This window comes from Clytia hemisphaerica, unplaced genomic scaffold (assembly GCF_902728285.1).
Source record: "Clytia hemisphaerica strain Z4C2 unplaced genomic scaffold, Clytia hemisphaerica genome assembly, whole genome shotgun sequence".
In the NCBI taxonomy this organism is placed as follows: Eukaryota; Metazoa; Cnidaria; class Hydrozoa; order Leptothecata; family Clytiidae; genus Clytia; species Clytia hemisphaerica.
This window is the reverse complement of record NW_027104476.1, coordinates 936-21,758: the sequence shown is the minus strand read 5'-3', so window position 1 is coordinate 21,758 and position 20,823 is coordinate 936. Positions and strand designations below refer to the sequence as shown.

Genomic DNA, 20,823 nt, shown 5'->3' with positions numbered 1-20,823 from the left:
TAAGCGTGGTTTCCCTCTCCGGCCCAGGATTAACCTCAATATCTCCGGACAAAAGAAGGCATAGAAGCATAAGTGTAAAAAGGAAATTTTGTAGGATGGAAAAACTAAAGGAGTGGTTAGGCTCACGATATTTCAAACATAAAATATTGAAAAATCCGATGTAAATGTCGATCGAGTCGAAATGGGAGTCAACACAAGTCACGAACGACACTTTAGTTAAAACGGAGCCATAGGTTTTCTTTGACGCATCTTCACTTTGGAAAATGGCTAAAAATGAATAAAATAACACATTTAGCTAACGAAATATAAATACAGTACAAGTCAAAATATAAAGATGCATCAGTTAGATTACAAAGACAAGTCAAAGATATACCATATAAAAGAAGAAATAGAAACTTACTAAAAACACTGTGGCTGAACATACACGTACACGTCAACAGATACTTTCAACTAACACTCACAATTCCAATACGCAGATTTATAACACATCACAACAACTCATACAACAACTAGACAATCCTCAAGGGACGAACACATAACTATACACACAATACGCAACTCCCTAGACACATATAGACAATACACGTGAGACTAATACAAATTATATAGTAATCATTTACAGTTTCACTACGAACGTCCTATCAAATAATAAATCTAAGTACAAAAGAAGCGATGAAAACGAACGTAAAACTAAAAGACAAATTAGCTGCATTTTGGCAGTTACACTCCCAACCGTCTAGAATACTAATTCTTGACACACCAAAATAAAATCCAAACATCACGTACAGAACAGTCAAAAAGTACAACATAAAGGCGTGGTTACACTACATTAATTTATTTCTAAATTTCTGAAATTTTTTAATCAAGTCTTTATGATTAAAAAATTTACAAGTGTAACATCCCGCTTTTAAAGAAAATAAAGACGTATAAATTCTTGAAAAAGAAATTATTTCTTGCGATTCTTTACCATTTTTTTGGTAAAGAGTTTAAAGTTTTTTTCTTCACTTCTCTCGAGATCAAAGCCACCGACATGATAGTTCTGTATATTTTTTTCAATGATTGGATTATCTAGCGTTTAGAATTTTTAAAACGTAATATGAGATAGGGGTAAAAGATAGGATAAGTTCTAAATCAGATTTAAATTCTTCTTGGCCACGCCGTAGACGAAGTTCAGCAAATATGTTGTTGTACACGTTTTTTTTTTATTAGAACACCTAAAATTTGGCTGAGCCTGGTTGTGCTTATTTCTTTAGAAATTTTCAGCCTAAAATGTTCTTAAATGCGTTCTTAATTTTTCAGACTAATCTGAATCGATAATATCATGCAAAATAAAAAAAGCACTTAAAATTGGTAAAATTTGGACAATATTTGACTCTTGATTTTAGAAAATCCATCCCTAAGTTCGGTTAAAACTGCTTGAAAAGAGGAAAAAATTGTACTTTCTTGTCATTTTTTTACAAACTGAGGCTGGGCATGTTCTTACGATGTTCTTAATTTTTTGACGAATTTCAGCCTCAATGTTCTTATAAACTGGGTTCTAATAAAAAAAAACGTGAAGGCACTTTTTTGTTCCTCAACTTTAACCACTAGGCGTACCCAGCAAGACCTTTTAGCTCGACTTTTTGTTTTCGAATGTTTCCCATCAAGTTTCAAACGAATCAGCACAATACGTGTTCCTTCCACTCATGTCGTTTTTTAAGTGCGAAAATGAGTTGAGAAAAAACGGTTGAAGATTTGATACAACATACAAAAATTTCAAAAAGACTTTAAAGAAAATAGTTAATTTCTTTAATGTATTTTTGATTAAAAAATTTCAAAAATTTTAAAGATATTAATGTAGTGTAACCACGGCTTAAGACCAACAAGCAAAACATGAAAACAAAAATCAAGAAACGAAAAGTACATCCAAAACAATCTCAGAAATTTTCTGTTGTATACAAGTCTTGATAGCGAGTAATCCCTCAATTCAAATTCAACATGACGTAATTCATGTGGCCTAGCTTCGGACGGTGTGAAGGTCTGGTGTATTGGATGCAGATTGGATGCAGAACATTAAGATCAGGACAGCCGTAGAGTGCAGACGTGTCAAAAAATTTTGGCGCGTAAAAAGTAGGCGTTTTGTTTCTCGAGCCATTTTTTGACAATGAATGTGACAACAAGAAAGCAGCAAAAGAACATCGAAGAAGTACTTCAAGATATACCTTTATACACTACTACACAAGATTCTCCAACACAAAAAGACACTCAAGACACCTCATCACACCAAGAAAAAGACTCTCTTCAAACAAAAGACACAGATAAAGACTTTGTGACAAGTCCTGGTGGTGATGTATCTTATTCTTTTTCTCAACCTTATAATCTTCATAAATCATTCGAGGAGGAACCTATGGAAGGGGTTACACTTGAAATGATCTTTTACGAAATGAGGGTTATAAAGTATGACATTGCATCAAAGATAGAGAGTGTAAAAGAAGATATTACAATCAAGCTCCAAAATCAAAACTTGGAGATGAGAAGAGAACTGGACGAACTTAAGCAGGAACTTTCTTCGAAAAGCAAAATTATTGACGAAGTAGTAATGTTTGAATGGTTCTGGGACAATGGGGATTATAGGGATTACCAAAAAACACCACGAAAACACCTCGAAAACGCCACTAATCCAAAAACACCACTTTTTTTCTTTTAATCCCTAAAGTAATAATCATATCAAACTTTTGTAGGTCAGATTTTATATAAAGACAAACCCAAAAAGAAAAAAAGGCAGAAAGCAAGTTGATTATTTTTTTAAAACAAGATACGCCACGAAAATGCCACTAATCCAAAAACACCACGTTTTTCTATTAATACCTTAGAAATATGTTAATCCATTGAAATTATACCTCCCAACCAGTATAAATAGAACATTTAAACCATGGTAATATCAGTTTCTAGAAGTACTTCACCATGACAGCTGATTCCACAGAAAATAGAAAAAGAAAGAATCAAGAAGCACCTGAGGCTTCAAAGAAGAAGAAAATCAGAGAAAAAAGGATTCCAACATCACAAGACATATTTGATAATTGGCTAACACAATGGAAGAGTGTAAGTACAAAATACACTTTGGTTGATCTTTCAAATCATGCATCAAGCGATAAACAACCAAATAACTTTTTGATGCTTAGTCAACAATCAATTCAATATCCAACAGAGAGAAAAAAGGTTATGATTCACTACAAGATAATACCCACAATCATCAAACAAATGCAAGATGCATATAATCAATTACTCAACTTAAATGAAAAACCATCTGCTTCAAAGGAAAAATTATTGGATTTGCTGAGTCAGATATACGTGGAGCAAATGCTGTCAAGTTATGATGCTACTTCCAAGAGGTTTTGTGAAGGATGTATTAATAACTATCCCAGCCAGAGACATCATGATTGTCTCATGATGCTTGCAAGGGAAAGAATTGATCTCTTGTTTGCAGTGCTCTCAGACGAAATTGATGAAGAAGATGTTAATGAAAAACTTAGAGAAAAATTTGAAGATCATCCAGAAATTAAGAATGAACCAACTATCCCAAAGTCAGAATTAATGAGAAACACCCAATGGATTTCAAAAACAAAGGAGAATTTGACAAAAAAATTCGAAGATCAGTGATATGGACAAATCTTTTTGTAAATATGAAAAAATTATAATCAATTAGATATAAATATAATATCAAAAAATAAACAAATAATTAAATTAAATTTTTATGTCCATGAGGAAGGGTTGTAATTCCATCACCCAGAATATAGCGTTTGTCATCGAAACATGAGAGCGATTTTTTATTCACTTTTATTGTATAGATACGATGTTTATATGATCTAAATGAGTTCCATTCTCTATATTGATCCTCATCTTCAAATAATGTTTTAACATAATCCATATGTGAGATTTTTCGTTTTACTACACTTTTCTTGACACCCTTTGCTTTCTTAATCTCTTTCATTTTATCTTCCATTTTGTATGTAAACGAATACATTTTTGATCTAAGACCGACGAATTCTTCCATATTCAAAGAACCTAATTCATCTTTAAATTTTCCAATGACTAGTCTATTAGCAGCAGAATAACACTTATGATCTTCCGGATAATTACTAAAGTCATATAAATCAACATTATTTTTCATATCTTCATAAATATCGTCTGTATTTATTGCATACGCTAACGAGTCCGTATCTGTGAAGAGCAGCCTTGATTTTCGTTCTGGATATAAGCGTTTGATGTGATCATAATGAAATTGATACATGTGCAGCTAAAGGTAATTGAAAGAAAGATTATTAGATACTTTATTTTACGATGATTGAGAAAATCAAAATATTATTCAAATCCATTAAGCAAAAACGACATACCTTTGAAATATCCAAAACAGCAAGACCAGTGTAAATAGGTCGATTGAGAAGAAGAGACGTTTTCTTTCTTTCAACCACAACGAGATCTTCGTTGATGATGTGAAAATCATGAAAAGACGGTTGAGCAACCCTTTTTCTTAGTATCGCACGTGATGTAATCAACTCGATCCTTCGACGCTTTCTAAGATTTTCCATCGTTTTTCCAAAACAGCTATTATTCATCAGCTTGAAAAACTCCTTTTCGAAACTGTTTCTTGCATTTGCACGTCTTTCAGTATTGAAATCAATGTAGCTTTTTAACCAAGGTTCTTGTTTAAACTTTAATATACGATGAATTTTCATTAGCTTCATCCCATGATTTATGTAAAATTTCAGATTCCAATAATGAAGGATATAATTCTTCTTATTATACAAATTAGGTACCAATTTGATTTGTTTGGATGATTGAACTTCATCAGCAGAATCGACTCCTAAAATTTCCAGTTGAACTCCCGAAAGCATGTTCGGCTTGACATATAACTTTTCAGGGGCAAGTGGGTAATCTCTATGAGCATCATGAAGATAATCTGGATAATCTAAAGTAAAAAAAGAAAAAGTCAAAAAAGAATAGTATTAATAGAATATTAATTTTTTCAAAGATCAGATGTAACAATATATTTCATTCAATCAACATACCTAAATCCACTTCTAGCATGTATCCATATTCACTATCATTTTCAATATCCAACACGTTGAAACGTCTGATTTCCTCTTGAAACAGCCAGCGAAAGTTTGAAATTGGTAATGGTTGACTCATTGCCAAGCCGTACAAATTATTAGCGTCAACATAGATTAAGTATTGCTTTGGAAGATTTGGATTGTAGGATACAGAATGTTCATGATTGGCTTTCGCAAACCTAAAAGATAAGTGATTTAATGTTTTCAAAACGCCCTTAGAAAGTTTTTATACAAAACAAATACAAAAAGAATTAAATGTACCTTTCAGTAATCATGCATATACCACCTCGAATACCATCCTCGATAAACAAATGCATATCAATATCGCACAACAACTGGAGTTTAGCCTTTGTCATTTTTAGTGCTGCTTGCCAAGACAAACCAGGCGCAGAGCAAAAATGAGCCGGATCAAGCTGGTAATGTAACATACATTCACTTCGAAATCTTTCGAAAACATCTGACAGTAGAACCACATCGCTAAGAAGATATAAGTCATGAAATTCCCCCAAATTTCTTATACGGAAACAATCCCAAACATTTAAAGCATGTTCGTAGTCAGCTTCTGACACAGTTGTTTCTGTAAGACTGCTGTAAAAAAGTCTATATCCGGGAGTTCCATTTCCTCAAATCTCTTCACATCATCCATGTATTCATACGGAAAGATACCTTTCCTTGAAAGCAGATCCAACTTTCTCGTTACCTGAAATCAAGGATATTAAAGTTTTTATTGCAAAAATAAAAAAGGATAATAACAATAGTAAATGAGAGAAATGTGATAGTTATTGACACTTGTAACAATCAATGTAATACCTGTTCATCCTGATAAGTATTTAAAGTCGGAGTCGTATAGGGCTGTCTTCTAAAATCAACAACTTGATCCAATATTTCATCCAAGTCCATTACATCTAAATTCAAATCCACCGACTCTGTATCTGTATCGAGATCACTATTTTCATCCTCATTCCCATTGTTATCGTCAGACATTTAACAATTCGTGATCGAAAAGTCTTTGTTGCCGGTGTGAATCTTCTAGATGTTCTCCATGGATATCAATTAGATATTTCGTAACCTCTGGAAAATTTTCTCTCATATTAGGAGACGTTCCCTTTTGATTTGCCACCAGTGTTTCCAAAGCTATAACAAAATAAATTTCATTTAATAACATATCATCATCATTTTTATAGAAAACAAAGTTGATAATGTATTAAAAAAAAAAAAAAATAGAAACTTACCGAGTGGCATAAATTGTTGACTATCAATAAATCGAACATCTCCAATTGTAAATGTTATGTATTTCTCGGTATTGGTAGGAATACAAGTCACCTTACCGTGACGTGCTTTAACAGCCGACAATATCAGGTGAGCATCATACCCTTTAAGATTATGAAAGATGCATGGAATTTGAACTGTCTTTGGATTGATTGCCAAGTTTAAATTACATATCGAATGACATGCTCCACGATACGTCGAGTCGAGGTGATTATGATCTAAAACTTTTCGTCTGTTTTTATAATCAGGATGATCCGAATTAGTAATAAATTCATCATTGCATAAGTAGCACTTGTCCGCATTATCATATTCAGTTTGTTCCTCAGATGTGAGGTTGGCTCTCATTCTTCTTGAATAAATCTTTTTGATCTCAGCAGCCTCTGCTAATACATGATCAATGAACTTTACTGCAAAATCATCTCCTCTGTAAACAAAAGGCTCTTGATAATAACGTGGATCATCACATTTTGTATAAACAGCAAAACCACTCGGTACATGTTCTTCTTCTTTCGATGTCCAAGATTCCTTTTTTCCACCATGAACTACTGTTTCAGATGGTTGCAACAGACACTCAAAGTCGGCGTACATTACAAAGGGAATCCTAAGCATAGGTTTTGTCGAATTAAAAAACACTTTATCATCTGTACCATTCCTTTTAGGTAGGTAAATGCGTTGAAGACCATGACCCTATAAAAGAAATCAATTATTAAACAGTGTAAAAAGCCTAACAGAAGAATCAATAAAATAGAGCCAAAAAAATTCCATTCTGTGATAATCTGATAAATACTCACACAACAATATGGAATGTGTTTTTTCAAGGTCTCTTCTTTAACAAATCCATGCAGGCAAAAATAGCAAAAATATTCCTTTGAAACTCTCTTTGTCACCTGCAACAGAAAAAAGAAGAAGAAGAAAATACAAAAATTACCGATTAAAATCATTATTATCAATCTTAAAAACAATAATTTGTAAGCAGGCAAACAAACAATCTAGATAATATACTCTTAAGTCTATAAAACTTATACCTGTGAACGAATCAATCTTGAGAAATCAGAAATCAAGACATAGTGATGGTTGTCTTTATTGGTAATGAGTAGAAGATTGACGTGTTTATCTTTGATACTATCTGCAATCCGTAAAGGAAACACCTTTTTGTCATCATATCCAAACACATTCACCGAATAGTCTGGGTTTTGTTTTTCGAACTTATTCACATCTTTTAGCTTCACTAGATAGGAAATATCTTCCATGTCATAATCTTCCTCATAATCAAGATAATGTGTAACTCTCTCAGCATGTTCATTTTGCTTATGATCAAATGCTATTATTGACCAAAGAAAACATTTGTCATCTTCTTTGTTTTGGATGTTAATACATGCTTTTTTATCAGCAATCTTTTTTGGTAAACAAATATAAGAGGAAGCTTTCAAAGGATCGTACACAACACATCCCAAATCTACTTTTAACAAATGATGGAGAACCCATCCACTACCATTGGCTTGAAAATCGTCAATCTTGATTTCAATTTCCTCCACAGCTTTTCTCAACATTTTAAACATGTAAAAGTGTTACTTTTTAAGACTATAGGAGGATCTGTCAGTCTATTTGGATCATCATCTTTACAAAAGATTAGAAACAATGATAAAACACATTTCACACCGTTAACTTTCTTGCCATCTAAAATATTTTCGAAGGCATCCAGTAAGAAAGGCAATGTCAATTTCTTTTCTCCACTCAAGTCTTTAGTAAAAATCTCAGCTGCCGATGATAGAGCTGACTTTGAAAGTTTCACTCCTGATCCTGTTTGATTACGTTTCACTGGTTTGGACGTATGAGACTTTGAGCTTTTACTACAATGCTGAAGATGAAATTTCAGATGAGAAGCTCTGCTAAAACATTGATTACAAATCATACATTGTTTGTTCTTTTTAGCAGCTTCTAAAAAAGAAAGAAAGAGAGAGCATATCAATCCAAGAGATAATCCTTAATCTATATTTTAATCTTAACATATTTTCATTCTCTTTAAAAAAAAAAAAAAAAAAAGATTACGTGTCACACTTACTTTGATTAGATGTCTGAGTATCTATATGAACTGGGGGATCATCACTCTTTGAAGATTTTTTATCGTCATCAACAGTGGGAGGTATAGTAAACTTAAAATCTACCAGCGAATCCGGTTGAATTGTTGTCGCCGGAAGATCAGTCATATAGCTTTCATTCATTTCCTCAATGAGATCAAATAATGAGGGTGGAGAGTTGACAGGTGGATCTTCAAATCTGTTCATTGACTGAATCGAGTAATTGAAAGGAATGCCCATTTTGTATTTGCTGGTCTAAAACAGGTGTTGTCGGTAAAAGTTGTTGTTCAAATAGAACATTTTGCTGTTCGTTTACTGTTAGCTGCTCGAATTGTTGTTGATATTGTTGTTGTTGTTGAAATTGTTGTGGTTGTTGGAATTGTTGTGGTTGTTGGAATTGTTGTGGTTGTTGGTTAAACTGCTGTTGGAATTGTTGAGATTGCAATTCGATTGGTGGCTGTCGCTTTTGAAAATTTACTAAAAGTGAAATAGATGAACAATCTTCATCGTAATCCACAATTGTCAACCTCTACGTCTTTAAAAGTATAACAAATTAAGAAATTACCTTGTCCTACACATTTTCCCTTCTTTAAATGAATCTTCAAGTACGCTTTTGTCTTGTAACTCTTGAGACAATAACTACATCTGAACGGATGATTAATGTGCAACATCAAATGAACACAGAGCGCCTCAGCATCGGCCAACTGAAGGCCACACACTTCGCACTGTTTCATTTTTGAAATGATTCTGTTGGGGGCCTCCATGTATTCTTTGTAATCCTTTTGAAATTATCTAACAAAAAGTATTGTAAAACATACAACATAGTTTATGGACGTTGATATAGAAAATTATGTCGATCAATTCATCATCGTCACCAGTGAGGAAAGTATGCCTCTCTGGGACCACTTTCCAACACTAGTCATTCCCGAAGGCTATAATGGTTTTGGTGTTCCACCAACGATAGCCTCGTCACCACCACCACCACCACAACAACAACAACAACAACAACAACAACAACAACAACAACAACAACAACAACAACAACAACAACAACAACAACGAGATGATGATGATGATGATGATGAAGGAGGAGAACTTAAAGAAGATGACATTGTTTTAACTGCATTGAAAAATAAACATTGTGTAGTGTGTTTAGACAAATTCCCGATTATCTTGACCACCTGTTGTAAAAGAATGGTTCTTTGCGACTCGTGTTTTGTTAAAGTAGACAAAAGAAAATGTGTTCTTTGCAACACGAGACGTATAGAATACATCAGGTGTCTTGATTTGGTGGAAATTGTCAAAAATTGATATACACTTTCTTTTTTTTTTTTTTCTTTTTCATGAGTATATATTTTTGTAAATATTTTATTTTTATACATACAAAGCAACAAAGAAACATTACATTACATTGATTATTATAAAATATTAAAACTAAACGGGTTAATACTTTTTATGTTGACGAAACCAGAATATGTTTGTAAAGTCTCTCTCGTGACCTGGAAATTGTTTCCAAACAAATTTTTTTACATTTTGATCATTTTTATTGAAGTCGCTTGAGAAAAATTGCACGATTTTTGATAGACTAACATTCCTACATAGATGAAATGCAAAAAATAAGCAGTATTCTCCACATAAGGTTGAAAAGGGATTCTGCAAGACTTTTGAAAATGTTAAAATCGGGGTTTTCAATACTTTTAATTTATTTTCCAGGCCGTAATAATCCGGATCATAACCAAACGAGTCAACAAAATATGTTTTCTCTGGTTGTATGAAAATTAATATCCAATGACTGCCTTCTTTCATAGAAGGTTCTTCATTACATATGTATATTCCTTTAATTTCAAGCCTTGCCTGTTTAAATTCGTCAAGGGCATACACCTCACGTCTGTATTCTCTCATCATGGGATCACTGTCGAGTGCACATATTAGTTGCAAAGTATTCATCTATATATTAATAGCCGTAGTCTGTATGTGTGTTTGTGTGTCACTTTCGTTTTCGCAAGCAATGTTTTGTTCTTTTAAAAGATGACTTTTGCTTCTTGCTCCACAAATGTGTTAAATCAGATTCGCGCCGTTTTAGTAATCAGGGGGGTAAGTTTTCTTTAAAAATCAAATCTTTTCCGTATTCACCCGCACAAGTTGAACACCCGTCCCCTCTAATATGATTTTGATTGGTTCTTAGAAAAACTTAAAAACATGATAGGGGGTCATATTAGACTTTATTCTAATGGGGTTTGCTGACTGTATCCACCAAGATGCGGAACAACACAACACCCGTCACAACTGTGCTAATTTCTTATTTTCATAATTTACATACCTTCACTTTCATTTGATTTTTGCTGGAGCTGGCTGGATTAACTAAAAGTTAACTAATAACCTTTGCCTTGATAGAGAGAGAATTGGGAATGGTTTTTGGATAAAAAAATCACTGGCATACCAGTCCAAAATTAAGTGTTTCTTCGAGCTATGTTCAAAGTATGAGTATGTTATTATTTGTTTTTATATCCTAGGTAGCTCATGTTTATAGCAGGCCAGATAATATGTGTATTAAAAAATTTTACTCAGTCATGTGCAGAGTAAAAAATCCTTCCCAAAAATGAGCCAAGATAATCGAAATGTCCTGATTGATGATGATGAAGGGGTGCCTGCTGAGAGGGGTAGAAGAACTGCTGCTGAAAATGCGCGTAGGAGAAGGGCTATAGAAACTCCTCAGGAAGCTCAACAGCGAAGAGCAAGGAATGCTCAAAGAATGAGAAACTGTGCGTGCTAATGAAAATGAACAGCAGACTCAGGAGCGCAGACAAGTTGAATTAGAGCGAGCTAGGGACAGGCGTGCAAATGAAAATGAACGACAACAGCATAGGCGAAGGAATATTAATGCTCAAATTCAAAGGAATAGGCGCGCAAATGAAAATATTGAGCAAGGGCGTCAAAGGAGGCAAGCAAATGTAGAGCGAAACAGAAATATTCGTGAAAACGAAAATGAGGCACAGATTGCACATAGGCGTAGTAGAGGGGATAATGCCCGGCACCGCAGACCAAGGCGCTTGAATTTAGCTCACATTGGTAACCCCTTCCTGATGAACACTATTTAGGAGCTTTTAACCATGTTTGTGAGTTTTGTGGGGGCCTTGAAATTTGAAAAGAAGATGAATTCAAGTGTTGCTCTAAAGGCAAAGTTTCCCTGCCTCAATTAGAACCTTTTCCACCTCAACTTCAACATCTTTTCACTGATGATTCAAATGAGGCCAAGGAGTTTCGAAAAAAAATTCGTATTTACAATAACACTTTTGCTTTTGGGTCTTTTTCTGCCAACTTGAGACCTCCTCCAGGCATTGGTCCTCCAACATTTAGAATTTGTGGACAAATTTGTCATCGCTACGGTACTCTTTTTCCTAACGAAGAACAACCACAATATGCTCAATTGTATATCATTGAAGCTGCACAAGCTTTAGATTTGAGAATGCAGAATCCATCTGCAGTTGATTGTAATAGGGCCACTATGGCTTTAATCCAGGATGTTTCTTGAAACAGTAAATCCTTATGCTGCTTCTTTTAAGCACATGAAACAGGTTGAACAAGAGGAACAAAATCGTGCTATAGCTGAAAAACCGTCCAGTTTCTAGGATAACCATGGTAATGAGAGAGGGGCACGATCAAAGGCGTGGCAATGCGCCCTTGCATGAAGAGGTGGCTGCCATCTTCACAGGGAGAGATGGTGCTCCACCAGCTGGTAGGAATATTGTTGTCTATCCACGAAACCATCATTTGCAAAGTATACCATCAACATCTAGCGTAGTTGATCCATATATCTATCCATTACTTTTTCCAAGAGGTGATCTGGGCTGGGATATGAATATGCCTCACGTAGCTGAGAGGGCAACAAGGACCAGGAATCATGTGACACAACTTGAGCATTATGTTTATCGGTTAGCTATCCGAAGGGGGTTCTCTGCACTCCATTTGTCAGGTAGGCTATTTCAGCAATTTTCGGTGGATGCTTACACAAAAGTTGAAGGTTCAAGGTTGGCCTTTCTTCGTCACAATCACAACAATTAAGGGCCGAATGTTATCAAGGTTTAGTTGACCATCTTGAAAATGCTGCAGGCAGAACAAAGAAACTTGAATGCAGGTCATGTTATTGTTTTGCCTTCAACCTTTTCAGGGTCTCCCAGAGCCATGCACCAGCTTTACTTGGATGCAATGGCTGTAGTTTCTAAGCATGGAAAGCCAGATGCCTTCTTGACTTTCACGTGTAATCCTAGATGGCGTGAGGTAACTGAAAACTTACTTCCCAATCAGAAAGCGCACGACAGGCCTGATTTACTTACTCGTGTGTTTCGCATGAAGTTATTTGCCATGAAAAAGGAAATAATGCAGGATGGTATTCTTGGAATGGTTGTTGCCCGTGTTGATGTGATTGAGTTCCAAAAGCGTGGTCTTCCCCATGCACATATTTTGATTCATTTTGCAGCTGAATTTAAGTTGAGAAATGCAGATGATATTGACCGCTTGATTTGTGCACAGCTCCCTGATCCAGAAACTGAACCTGAGCTTTACGAGATCATCAAGTCCAACATGATTCATGGACCATGTGGTGCTTTGAATGACCGTAGCCCGTGTATGATTGATGGTAGTTGCTCAAAAGGTTTTCCAAAATCTTTTAACGATGAGACGGTTATGAATGTGGATGGCTATCCTTCTTATCATAGACCTGACAATGGCCGTACTGTTAGAGTAAGGAATCTTGATCTTGATAATAGATGGGTCGTGCCATATTGTCCTTATTTGTGCAAAAAATATAATGCTCACATTAACTTGGAAGCCTGTGTTTCCATTAAAGCTGTCAAATATCTTTACAAATACATCTACAAAGGCCATGACACAGCCCATATTGAGATTGCAGAGAGAATAGATCATGATGAGATTAGAACTTTTCTTGATGCACGGTATGTTTCTGCTCCAGAAGCATGTTGGCGTTTATTCGCTTTTCCTATGCACACTCAGAGTCATACTGTTATCAGGTTTGGCGGTACATTTACCTAACTTTCAGCGTGTTTATTTTAGGGAAGGTGAGGAAGAAAATGCAGCTGATAGAGCTGGCAATAATGAGACTATGTTGACTGCTTGGTTTTTACTGAACCAAAATGATCCTACTGCCAGGCAAATTCTATATCCTGACATTCCCTATGACTACGTCTTTATCAAATCTAGAAATGGTAACAAGTGGAAAGTAAGAGAGCGAGGCCATGGAACAGTAATCAGTCGGATGTATAATGCAGGTATACGTGAAGGTGAAAGATATTTTCTAAGAGTTTTTGTTGTTAACACGTTCCAGGTGCTACATCCTTTGAATACTTGAGAACTTTTGATGGGGAAATCTATCCAACTTTCAGAGAGGCATGCTTAGCAAGGGGTCTTTTAGCTGATGATAATCTCTGGGTTGAGACTTTGAATGAAGTAGTTCATGTTGCCACACCAGTCAAAATTCGAAGAACGTTTTGCACCATCCTCATTCATGGTGAGCCAAATAACCCGGCAGAGCTATGGGAGAGTTTTAAGGAGCACATGATACAAGACTTCTTACGCCACCATAGTGAATTGCAAGCTGAGCAAATGACTTTATCTAACATTGCAAACATGCTCCATCAATTTGGAAAGTCTTTACAAGATTTCAATCTGCCTGATTTTGATATAGAGATTGTTCAGGAACAACCAAATGCTGCTGCTAATCGAGTGGAAGCCGACCGTGTTAGGCCATCCTTGAATGAGGCTCAAACCACTATAGCTGATGCTGTCATTAACGCTCTTTCAAATAATGATTTCAACTCTGCTAAGCTGTTTTTTATTGATGGTCCTGGTGGTTGCGGTAAAACGTACACCTACAACTACATTATAAAGGAGGCCAGAGCTCAATCTTTCACTGTTTCCACCTCCTCCTGGACAGGTATTGCTGCAACACTTCTTGATGGGGGGAAGACGTGCCACAGTCTTTTCAAGTTGCCTGTACCTGTTAATGATGGTTCTACATGTAGTGTGAAACCCAATAGTACCCATGCAGAATTTTTGAGGAATCAAGATATTTTTATCTTCGACGAAGCATCAATGATCCCAAACACGCTCTTGAAGCTGTAGATAGAATGTTGAGAGATATTTGTAACAGTGGCGTACCATTTGCTGGAAAAGTTGTTTTGTTAGGTGGCGACTTTCGACAAACCCTTCCGGTTGTAAAAAGAGAGGAAGTCCAGCCCAGGTTTTGTGAAAGTTGCTTGAAAAGAAGTCCTCTTTGGCCTCTAGCACAAGTATTTCATTTGAATCAAAACATGCGGACAGGTATCGGGGAGCAAGAATTTTCCAACTTTCTTTTGCGATTGGGTGAGGGTGCTTTGCCAATGAAAGCTCACGAACCATATCTAGGACGCATCGAAATTCCAGAACAATGTGTGCTCCCCAAAGACTCTGATCTGATTCAACAAATCTTCGGAAATTTTGCAGATGGTGAGGACCTAACAAAAACGGGTGATTTTAACTCCAACAAATGAAGAAGCCTTGGAAATCAATGAACAAATTTTGCAACGTCAGACAGGGGATGTCTGTTCTTATTTCAGTTTTGACTCGGTGGTTGCTGATACGCAGGAGGAAGTTGATCTTTATCCTCAAGAGTTTCTAAACTCAATTACCCCAAGTGGAATGCCTAGACACAAGTTAAATCTTTAAAGTGGGGTCTGTGGTAATGTTACTTCGTAATTTATCCCTGAAAGATGGTCTTTGTAATGGAACGCGTCTCAAGGTCGGCAATTTACAAGACAATGTCATTGATGCAGAAATTCTTACTGGTTTTTTTGCTGGTCAAAGAACTTTGATTCCCAGGATCACATTTTTTGTCCCAACGACACAAATTTACCATTTCAACTGAAAAGGGTCCAGTTTCCATTACGGCTATCTTATGCTGTTACAATCAATAAAAGCCAGGGGCAAACTTATGAAAAAGTTGGTATTTTTTGCGTCGACCATGTTTCTCACACGGACAACTGTATGTTTGCTTTTTCTCGCACACGTGCATCAACGTGTTAAAGTTCAAATTTGTAATTCATTCCAACAAGGGTACGCCAAGGGGCAAATGCTATACAAAAAATGTTGTATACCCTCAGATTCTTTGATTTTCTTTTACCTCCTACTTTATTATTCATGAGCTACTTAGGATGTAAACGGAATAATAACTACTTGAACAAAGAAAATTTGATTGACTAATGATTTTTCATTTCAATCGTTTTGTTGAGTTTTTCTATAACGAGATTGTGTTTCTGTATATAATTTATATCTTAGTAGCTTTTCTTAATCGTGTTGTTTTCACATTATTTTTGATTGGGTTGGGTAGGGTAATGATAAGAAATTGCCATTGTTTTTTGTGCAAATACAATTTTGATGACATTAACAGTTAAACAATTCTTATGAAGAGATGAAACTTGCTTTGTTACTGCCTTACATTCAATCACTTGCCACCGTCATCGAGATGTCAATGTTGGAAAGAAGACAGCTTTTTGCACCAACCTAACTTGAGATCCCCATTCTATATGGGAGACAAACCATTTAATATGGTTTGTTTATGGCAATTGCATTTACCAACCTGCTCAAGAGTCATGTCAACAAGTTTCATCACTACCCAAGTTTTACTGGAGAACCTTCAATGAGATCCCCATTCCATATGGGAGACAAACCACTTCAAATGGTTTGTTTTTGGAATTCATCTGCGACTGAACCACGATGTTTTGTGAGGCAAGCAGTATTAAAGAATTTCGTTTGCATGTTTTTCATCATCCCACTTTAAAAAGCTGATTCATGTCCATCCCTTTGCAATTAGCACAACCAATGACGATTTTTATCCCAGGGCTTGATTAATGATGATTTGTTTTAAAACTGAGATTGAGCCCTGGTAATTGTTAAACCTTTACTCGAATTGTATTTGTTTGTTTACTACTTACTGATTTTCTCTGGTTCAGTTTTGTTATACTTATCTTCTTTTTTCAGTAATAGTTAAATCGAATATTAAAAATGGGTAATATGTTGATTAAAACTCTTCATGAAGGATCAGAATGCCAAACTAAAAAACTGACCCTCGAATGAAGTCTCTTCGACCCAGAGACGGGGGGTCGTCATCATGAATGATGACCACAGTAAGACATTTACATTCTGTTATTTTTGGATTTGATCATTGTCACATCTATTCATTTGGTACACAAGCTTCTTAATCTCTATTGTGATTTTGTTCACTTTACAATTCTTGGGAAATTTCATTACATTTTTAGATAAAAAACCCAAATTTAGGGCTTTGGTACGCAAAAACACCTTTTTCACAACACCAATTTACTACCCTATTTTTTCTTTTAAGACTATTTTTGTTTTCCTTACAGCACGGTTGATACTTGGCATTGTGCCAAATCCCGGAGGAGCCAGGAGCTTCTCAAAGCTCAAAAGAAAGTAGAGAGAGCGGTAAAAAAATTACATGATTTGTTACCGTTTTCGGTAGGCTGACCATGAGTCAGTCCAGTAGGGATTTCGACTTCCATCTGAAAGTATGAAAATGGGGTCATTTGCAAAACTTCAATTTTAGTTACCTAAATGGCCCAAAATCAGGCATTTTTCTTGATGCAAGCTATGCAAGAAGTTGACATTTCAAATTTGGCTAGAAAAGTAGACATTTAAAAGTACATTTTGAATGGTATTGTTTATAGGGTTTTCGTGTCTAGATTGCAAGATATCTTTAAGTTTGAAGTTTGAATTTTGCTGCAAATTTGTTAATTTTAAACTTTAAATTTCTTTACAAGTCATCGAAAAACGACCCAAATGGCCCACTGACTAATTGATGAATAGTTCAAAAAACTCATTTATTGCTGCATTTTTTCATCAGTTTTACAGTATCTTGTGATAAATTAAAACAATAAAACTGTACTCATACTTTTCTTTTAGTGAGCGCATACAATTCCAGAGCCCGAGCCTCCTCCTCATCGTCGTCACGGTTCTCGCCTTACACTAAGGTGAAGGACAGAAAATGATCGTTTGTGTCGTATTTGTTTGGTTGTTTGTTGTGTTTCGTTGGATTGTTTGTATAGTTGTAGTACATGTTAGAATACCTTTTTGAGTTCTATGTATTTATTTTTATTTTTTCTATAAATTTTTATACTCTTCCTGAAGAATCTACGCGTTGCGTTACGTATCATGCCTTACTCCCTCCTCATGATATTTTTCGAACCACTGAGGTGGCATTTACTCAACTACTTAACGAACCTACCCCAATTTTTTTAGCTCATTCAACTCATCCTTATGAATTTCAAAATCAATTATTGCTTTCATTTCTGTTCTCCCGTCTTCTGTAGAAAGGAGACTTCACGCCACAACAATGTATAGTCATATAGTCATAGAAATTAAAGATCAAGGTAAATTATTGTACATTCAATCATTGATAAGAATAAGTTTTTAAGGAATTCTATTTTATCAAATTTTATTCTTATTCCTAATATAATCATCTTAAAAAGAAAATTTCCAGACAATATATTTATTTTGTAAATTTTAAATATTTATTTTTTTTTCTTAATGTATTTTTTCAGCCAAGCTAGATAGAAATTTACTAACTTACAGATATGATATTTTATCTTTTGACAACAACCGCCCAATCATTTATGACCTCTAAAATGTACCTAAAACGTTCAAGGACTTTTAGGCGATGGTCAAATTTTTAACTTTGGAACTAACAGTTATTTAAAATTTACACTCTTAAAAGGTTGGTGAACTTAGGGGTTTTTTGGGAAAATGCCAATAATTTAATCGGCGAAACTTCTCAATTTTTCGATTATATAACACGTCTAGCTATTATGCAATACTTGAGTACTTGGATTTCCGAGGGTTCTCGGTTTTTTAAACTTCGATTTGCCTGACCCTTAATAATTTATTTGTTTATTTGGTCTTGCTTGACCATCCTTTAAGATTTGCATTAATTTTATGATTGGTTTATAACGTCGTGCTTCACTTCGACTTGAAAATTAAGTCACAGGGACACAATTTTAGGTTCCCAAAAAACCCATGACTATCCAAGTACAGTGAAGTCTCCATAACTCGAATGTCTCCTTAATTCTTTTTATTTGATCTTGCTTTCAAGCGAGCTTCAACATCCAAAGGACTTTTAATGCGTTCAGCTACAGCTTAACAGGCGTGCGACGCCGGGTACCGGCTAGTTTCTCTTTAATAATCTTTCAGCACATCACGGATTTTGTTTACCTTGATTACATTGTCCAGCTCATAGTAGACAAGCACTGTGATTGTATTAGGCAGTGGGTTGGCAAATTCCAGTGTAATTTGAAGGCTGCCTTCTTGCGCACGCTCCGCGTGTGGTCCGTTACAAAGGGCTGGTGAAAGATCCCAGCCAAATAAGCTATATCCTTGAGAGTATTCCTTTCTATTTATACAAATGCCTTCGTCTCGATGACTTTTTCCGGTTGCTGCAAAAATACTCCTATATCCTTCTAGATATTCCCCGTCTGTAAAGTTTAGTTTCATAGGGGGTGAAGTATTTTTACCGTTAACATAAACAGAAATTTCGCGAACATCAAAATGTTTAAAGTTAAAAGGGTTCTTTTTTAAGTTTCCGGTATAAGCATCATTGTCAATCATAGCCAAGAATAATCGTTTTGGTAATTGTCCGAGAATCAAATTGTCCCAATTAAGGCTAGTTAAGCCAGCAGCAATGCTATGTGTTTTTAAATTGATACGGTCAATGGGGTATGATGCTACATTCTTTTCAAGACTTTTCTGGATTTCTACAAATTTATGATGTGTTAATTCAACTTTTCGAACACAAACAACAGCATCGATAATGCTTATTTTGTGATTTGTAGCACCACTCATTAAGCTAAAAGCATCTTTATTTCGATGAAAAACAAATTTGATTGGTAAGCCGTTGATAATGAGTCTACCTTGATTACACAAGTCGGTGTGTAATCTACCAATCAGCTCAGTTGGTTTACTTTCTTTGGTGTAATCACTTCTCTCTTTCAATCCGCTGTTATCTTTGCCAGGATCTGTCTCGTCCAAATGTCCGGCAGTGTCTGGTGAAAAAAGTCCCATTGCAAGTTGTGTATTTTTAGCATCAGAACCATAATTAAGAAGAAGTTCAATGATAGATCTGTAAGGATATGTATTGTTTGATGAGCTTATCAGAGTACCTCCCAAGTACACATCTAATTGACTAAACATTGACGCGATTGGATAATTGATAAAAGAAACTTTATCAGTGTTTTTCAAAGGTGTGCCATCTACGTTAACAATTTGGACTTTCAATCTTATGGGTTGGTGTAATTTAAGATGCACGATCTAACGATTTACGATTCACGATGCACGATCCATGCATAAAGTATGCTGATTATTCCGAATAATTATCATAAAACTTAAATTATATAACATAATTCTAAAACAATGGCATAATCTTTTCCCGCTTTTGTTACCACGGTAAATTCTGGGGAAATACCACGAAATTTAAGCGGAAAAAAGAAAAAAAACTACGGATAATATGTTGAAATGGAAGTACCTTGTGACATACAAGACGAGAGTGCAAGAAAACATGCACAAAAATTTTTGTCTCCTCATTTTAACATCATCATCGAATAGGAATTCTTCTAAAGCAAAAATAATATTGGGCTAACATGTGTTTTTGCGACAAAGTAGCGAAGCAAAACGGGTGCCTATGAGAAAGAATTTTCTTTCGGGTAAAATCCCCCAATATGAAAAGAGAAGTCGAAGGTGATGCACGTGGCTTTCTTTTGGTCGAACGAATTAAATTGAAAAAGATAATTTGTTAAATATTACAAAATAATTGTTTAGCGATGAAGTTGTACATTGCCTAAATATTATCATATTAGCATATTACGCATGAATTAACATATTTTATGCACGGATCGCGAATCGTGCATCGTAAATCGTTAGATCGTGCATCTTAAATTACACCAACCCCAATCTTATGTAGGTGTTTACCAAGTCTAAAAAAAGGTCGGTTGCGTTTTTGATAATGAACTCTAGTGGTCCGTTGTCTTTTAGGTTTGTTATCGGATAAACTTCTTCAAAGGTGCTACTTTCGATATCTGATTGAACGTAAACTGGAGTGAATAAGTCTGTGTCCGAGAGTGCACATTCAATATGGTTTTTGTCTTTTACTGACATCTTCTTTTTTATAAAATACCAAGCGTGTTAGCCTTTCGGTTGAGTTTTCTTCGTCCTTTCCCTTTGAGTGTCTTTTTACCAATGGGGTTTGCATGGTTTTTCTTGGCTTTTTTAGTGGAAGGTTGAAAAAGTTCTGTAGCATTTTCTATTGTTCTTCGTTTTAAAGAAGATTTTAA

The 20,823-nt window shown here is 35.3% G+C and overlaps 5 protein-coding genes across 5 annotated transcripts; 1 reads left to right on the top strand and 4 right to left on the bottom strand.

The window, feature by feature from the left end:
- Window positions 1–3,718: 3,718 nt before the first annotated feature.
- Window positions 3,719–6,069, bottom strand: LOC136821429 (uncharacterized). Its single transcript, XM_067077665.1, has 4 exons — window positions 5,901–6,069; window positions 5,049–5,790; window positions 4,374–4,948; window positions 3,719–4,276 (listed from the first exon to the last, which is right to left on the bottom strand). Exons 2-4 carry the CDS (start codon window positions 5,167–5,169, stop codon window positions 3,719–3,721), a joined length of 1,254 nt encoding a protein of 417 aa, XP_066933766.1. The 5' UTR covers window positions 5,170–5,790; window positions 5,901–6,069.
- On the bottom strand, window positions 6,067–7,909 carry LOC136821428 (uncharacterized). The gene is made up of 4 exons (XM_067077664.1): window positions 7,385–7,909; window positions 7,151–7,246; window positions 6,323–7,046; window positions 6,067–6,224 (listed from the first exon to the last, which is right to left on the bottom strand). Exons 1-4 carry the CDS (start codon window positions 7,907–7,909, stop codon window positions 6,067–6,069), a joined length of 1,503 nt encoding a protein of 500 aa, XP_066933765.1.
- A 721-nt stretch (window positions 7,910–8,630) lies between these two features.
- Window positions 8,631–9,180, bottom strand: LOC136821427 (putative uncharacterized protein DDB_G0294196). The gene is made up of 2 exons (XM_067077663.1): window positions 9,003–9,180; window positions 8,631–8,914 (listed from the first exon to the last, which is right to left on the bottom strand). Exons 1-2 carry the CDS (start codon window positions 9,169–9,171, stop codon window positions 8,631–8,633), a joined length of 453 nt encoding a protein of 150 aa, XP_066933764.1. The 5' UTR covers window positions 9,172–9,180.
- Window positions 9,181–12,073: 2,893 nt separating this feature from the next.
- On the top strand, window positions 12,074–14,575 carry LOC136821449 (uncharacterized). The gene is made up of 4 exons (XM_067077682.1): window positions 12,074–12,410; window positions 12,606–13,389; window positions 13,508–13,659; window positions 13,779–14,575. Exons 1-4 carry the CDS (start codon window positions 12,074–12,076, stop codon window positions 14,573–14,575), a joined length of 2,070 nt encoding a protein of 689 aa, XP_066933783.1.
- A 4,100-nt stretch (window positions 14,576–18,675) lies between these two features.
- On the bottom strand, window positions 18,676–19,772 carry LOC136821436 (uncharacterized protein F54H12.2-like). The gene has a single exon (XM_067077671.1). It carries the CDS (start codon window positions 19,685–19,687, stop codon window positions 18,677–18,679), a length of 1,011 nt encoding a protein of 336 aa, XP_066933772.1. The 5' UTR covers window positions 19,688–19,772; the 3' UTR covers window position 18,676.
- Between the last annotated feature and the right edge of the window lie 1,051 nt (window positions 19,773–20,823).

What these genes read in the sequence shown, in the direction of transcription:
- LOC136821429 (XM_067077665.1), bottom strand. Translation starts at nt 5,169, where the DNA reads ATGAGTCAACCATTACCAATTTCAAACTTTCGCTGGCTGTTTCAAGAG. An exon ending in CATGCTAGAAGTGGATTTAG is followed by an intron (nt 4,949 to 5,048) that starts GTATGTTGATTG and finishes TTTTTACTTTAG; the next exon opens with ATTATCCAGATTATCTTCAT. An exon ending in CTGTTTTGGATATTTCAAAG is followed by an intron (nt 4,277 to 4,373) that starts GTATGTCGTTTT and finishes AATTACCTTTAG; the next exon opens with CTGCACATGTATCAATTTCA.
- LOC136821428 (XM_067077664.1), bottom strand. Translation starts at nt 7,909, where the DNA reads ATGTTGAGAAAAGCTGTGGAGGAAATTGAAATCAAGATTGACGATTTT. An exon ending in AACACATTCCATATTGTTGT is followed by an intron (nt 7,047 to 7,150) that starts GTGAGTATTTAT and finishes TTTCTTTTATAG; the next exon opens with GGTCATGGTCTTCAACGCAT. An exon ending in TCAACAATTTATGCCACTCG is followed by an intron (nt 6,225 to 6,322) that starts GTAAGTTTCTAT and finishes ATTTTGTTATAG; the next exon opens with CTTTGGAAACACTGGTGGCA.
- LOC136821427 (XM_067077663.1), bottom strand. Translation starts at nt 9,171, where the DNA reads ATGAAACAGTGCGAAGTGTGTGGCCTTCAGTTGGCCGATGCTGAGGCG. An exon ending in GGGAAAATGTGTAGGACAAG is followed by an intron (nt 8,915 to 9,002) that starts GTAATTTCTTAA and finishes TTTCACTTTTAG; the next exon opens with TAAATTTTCAAAAGCGACAG.
- LOC136821449 (XM_067077682.1), top strand. Translation starts at nt 12,074, where the DNA reads ATGGTAATGAGAGAGGGGCACGATCAAAGGCGTGGCAATGCGCCCTTG. An exon ending in CTCTGCACTCCATTTGTCAG is followed by an intron (nt 12,411 to 12,605) that starts GTAGGCTATTTC and finishes CAACCTTTTCAG; the next exon opens with GGTCTCCCAGAGCCATGCAC. An exon ending in AGAACTTTTCTTGATGCACG is followed by an intron (nt 13,390 to 13,507) that starts GTATGTTTCTGC and finishes TGTTTATTTTAG; the next exon opens with GGAAGGTGAGGAAGAAAATG.
- LOC136821436 (XM_067077671.1), bottom strand. Translation starts at nt 19,687, where the DNA reads ATGTTTAGTCAATTAGATGTGTACTTGGGAGGTACTCTGATAAGCTCA.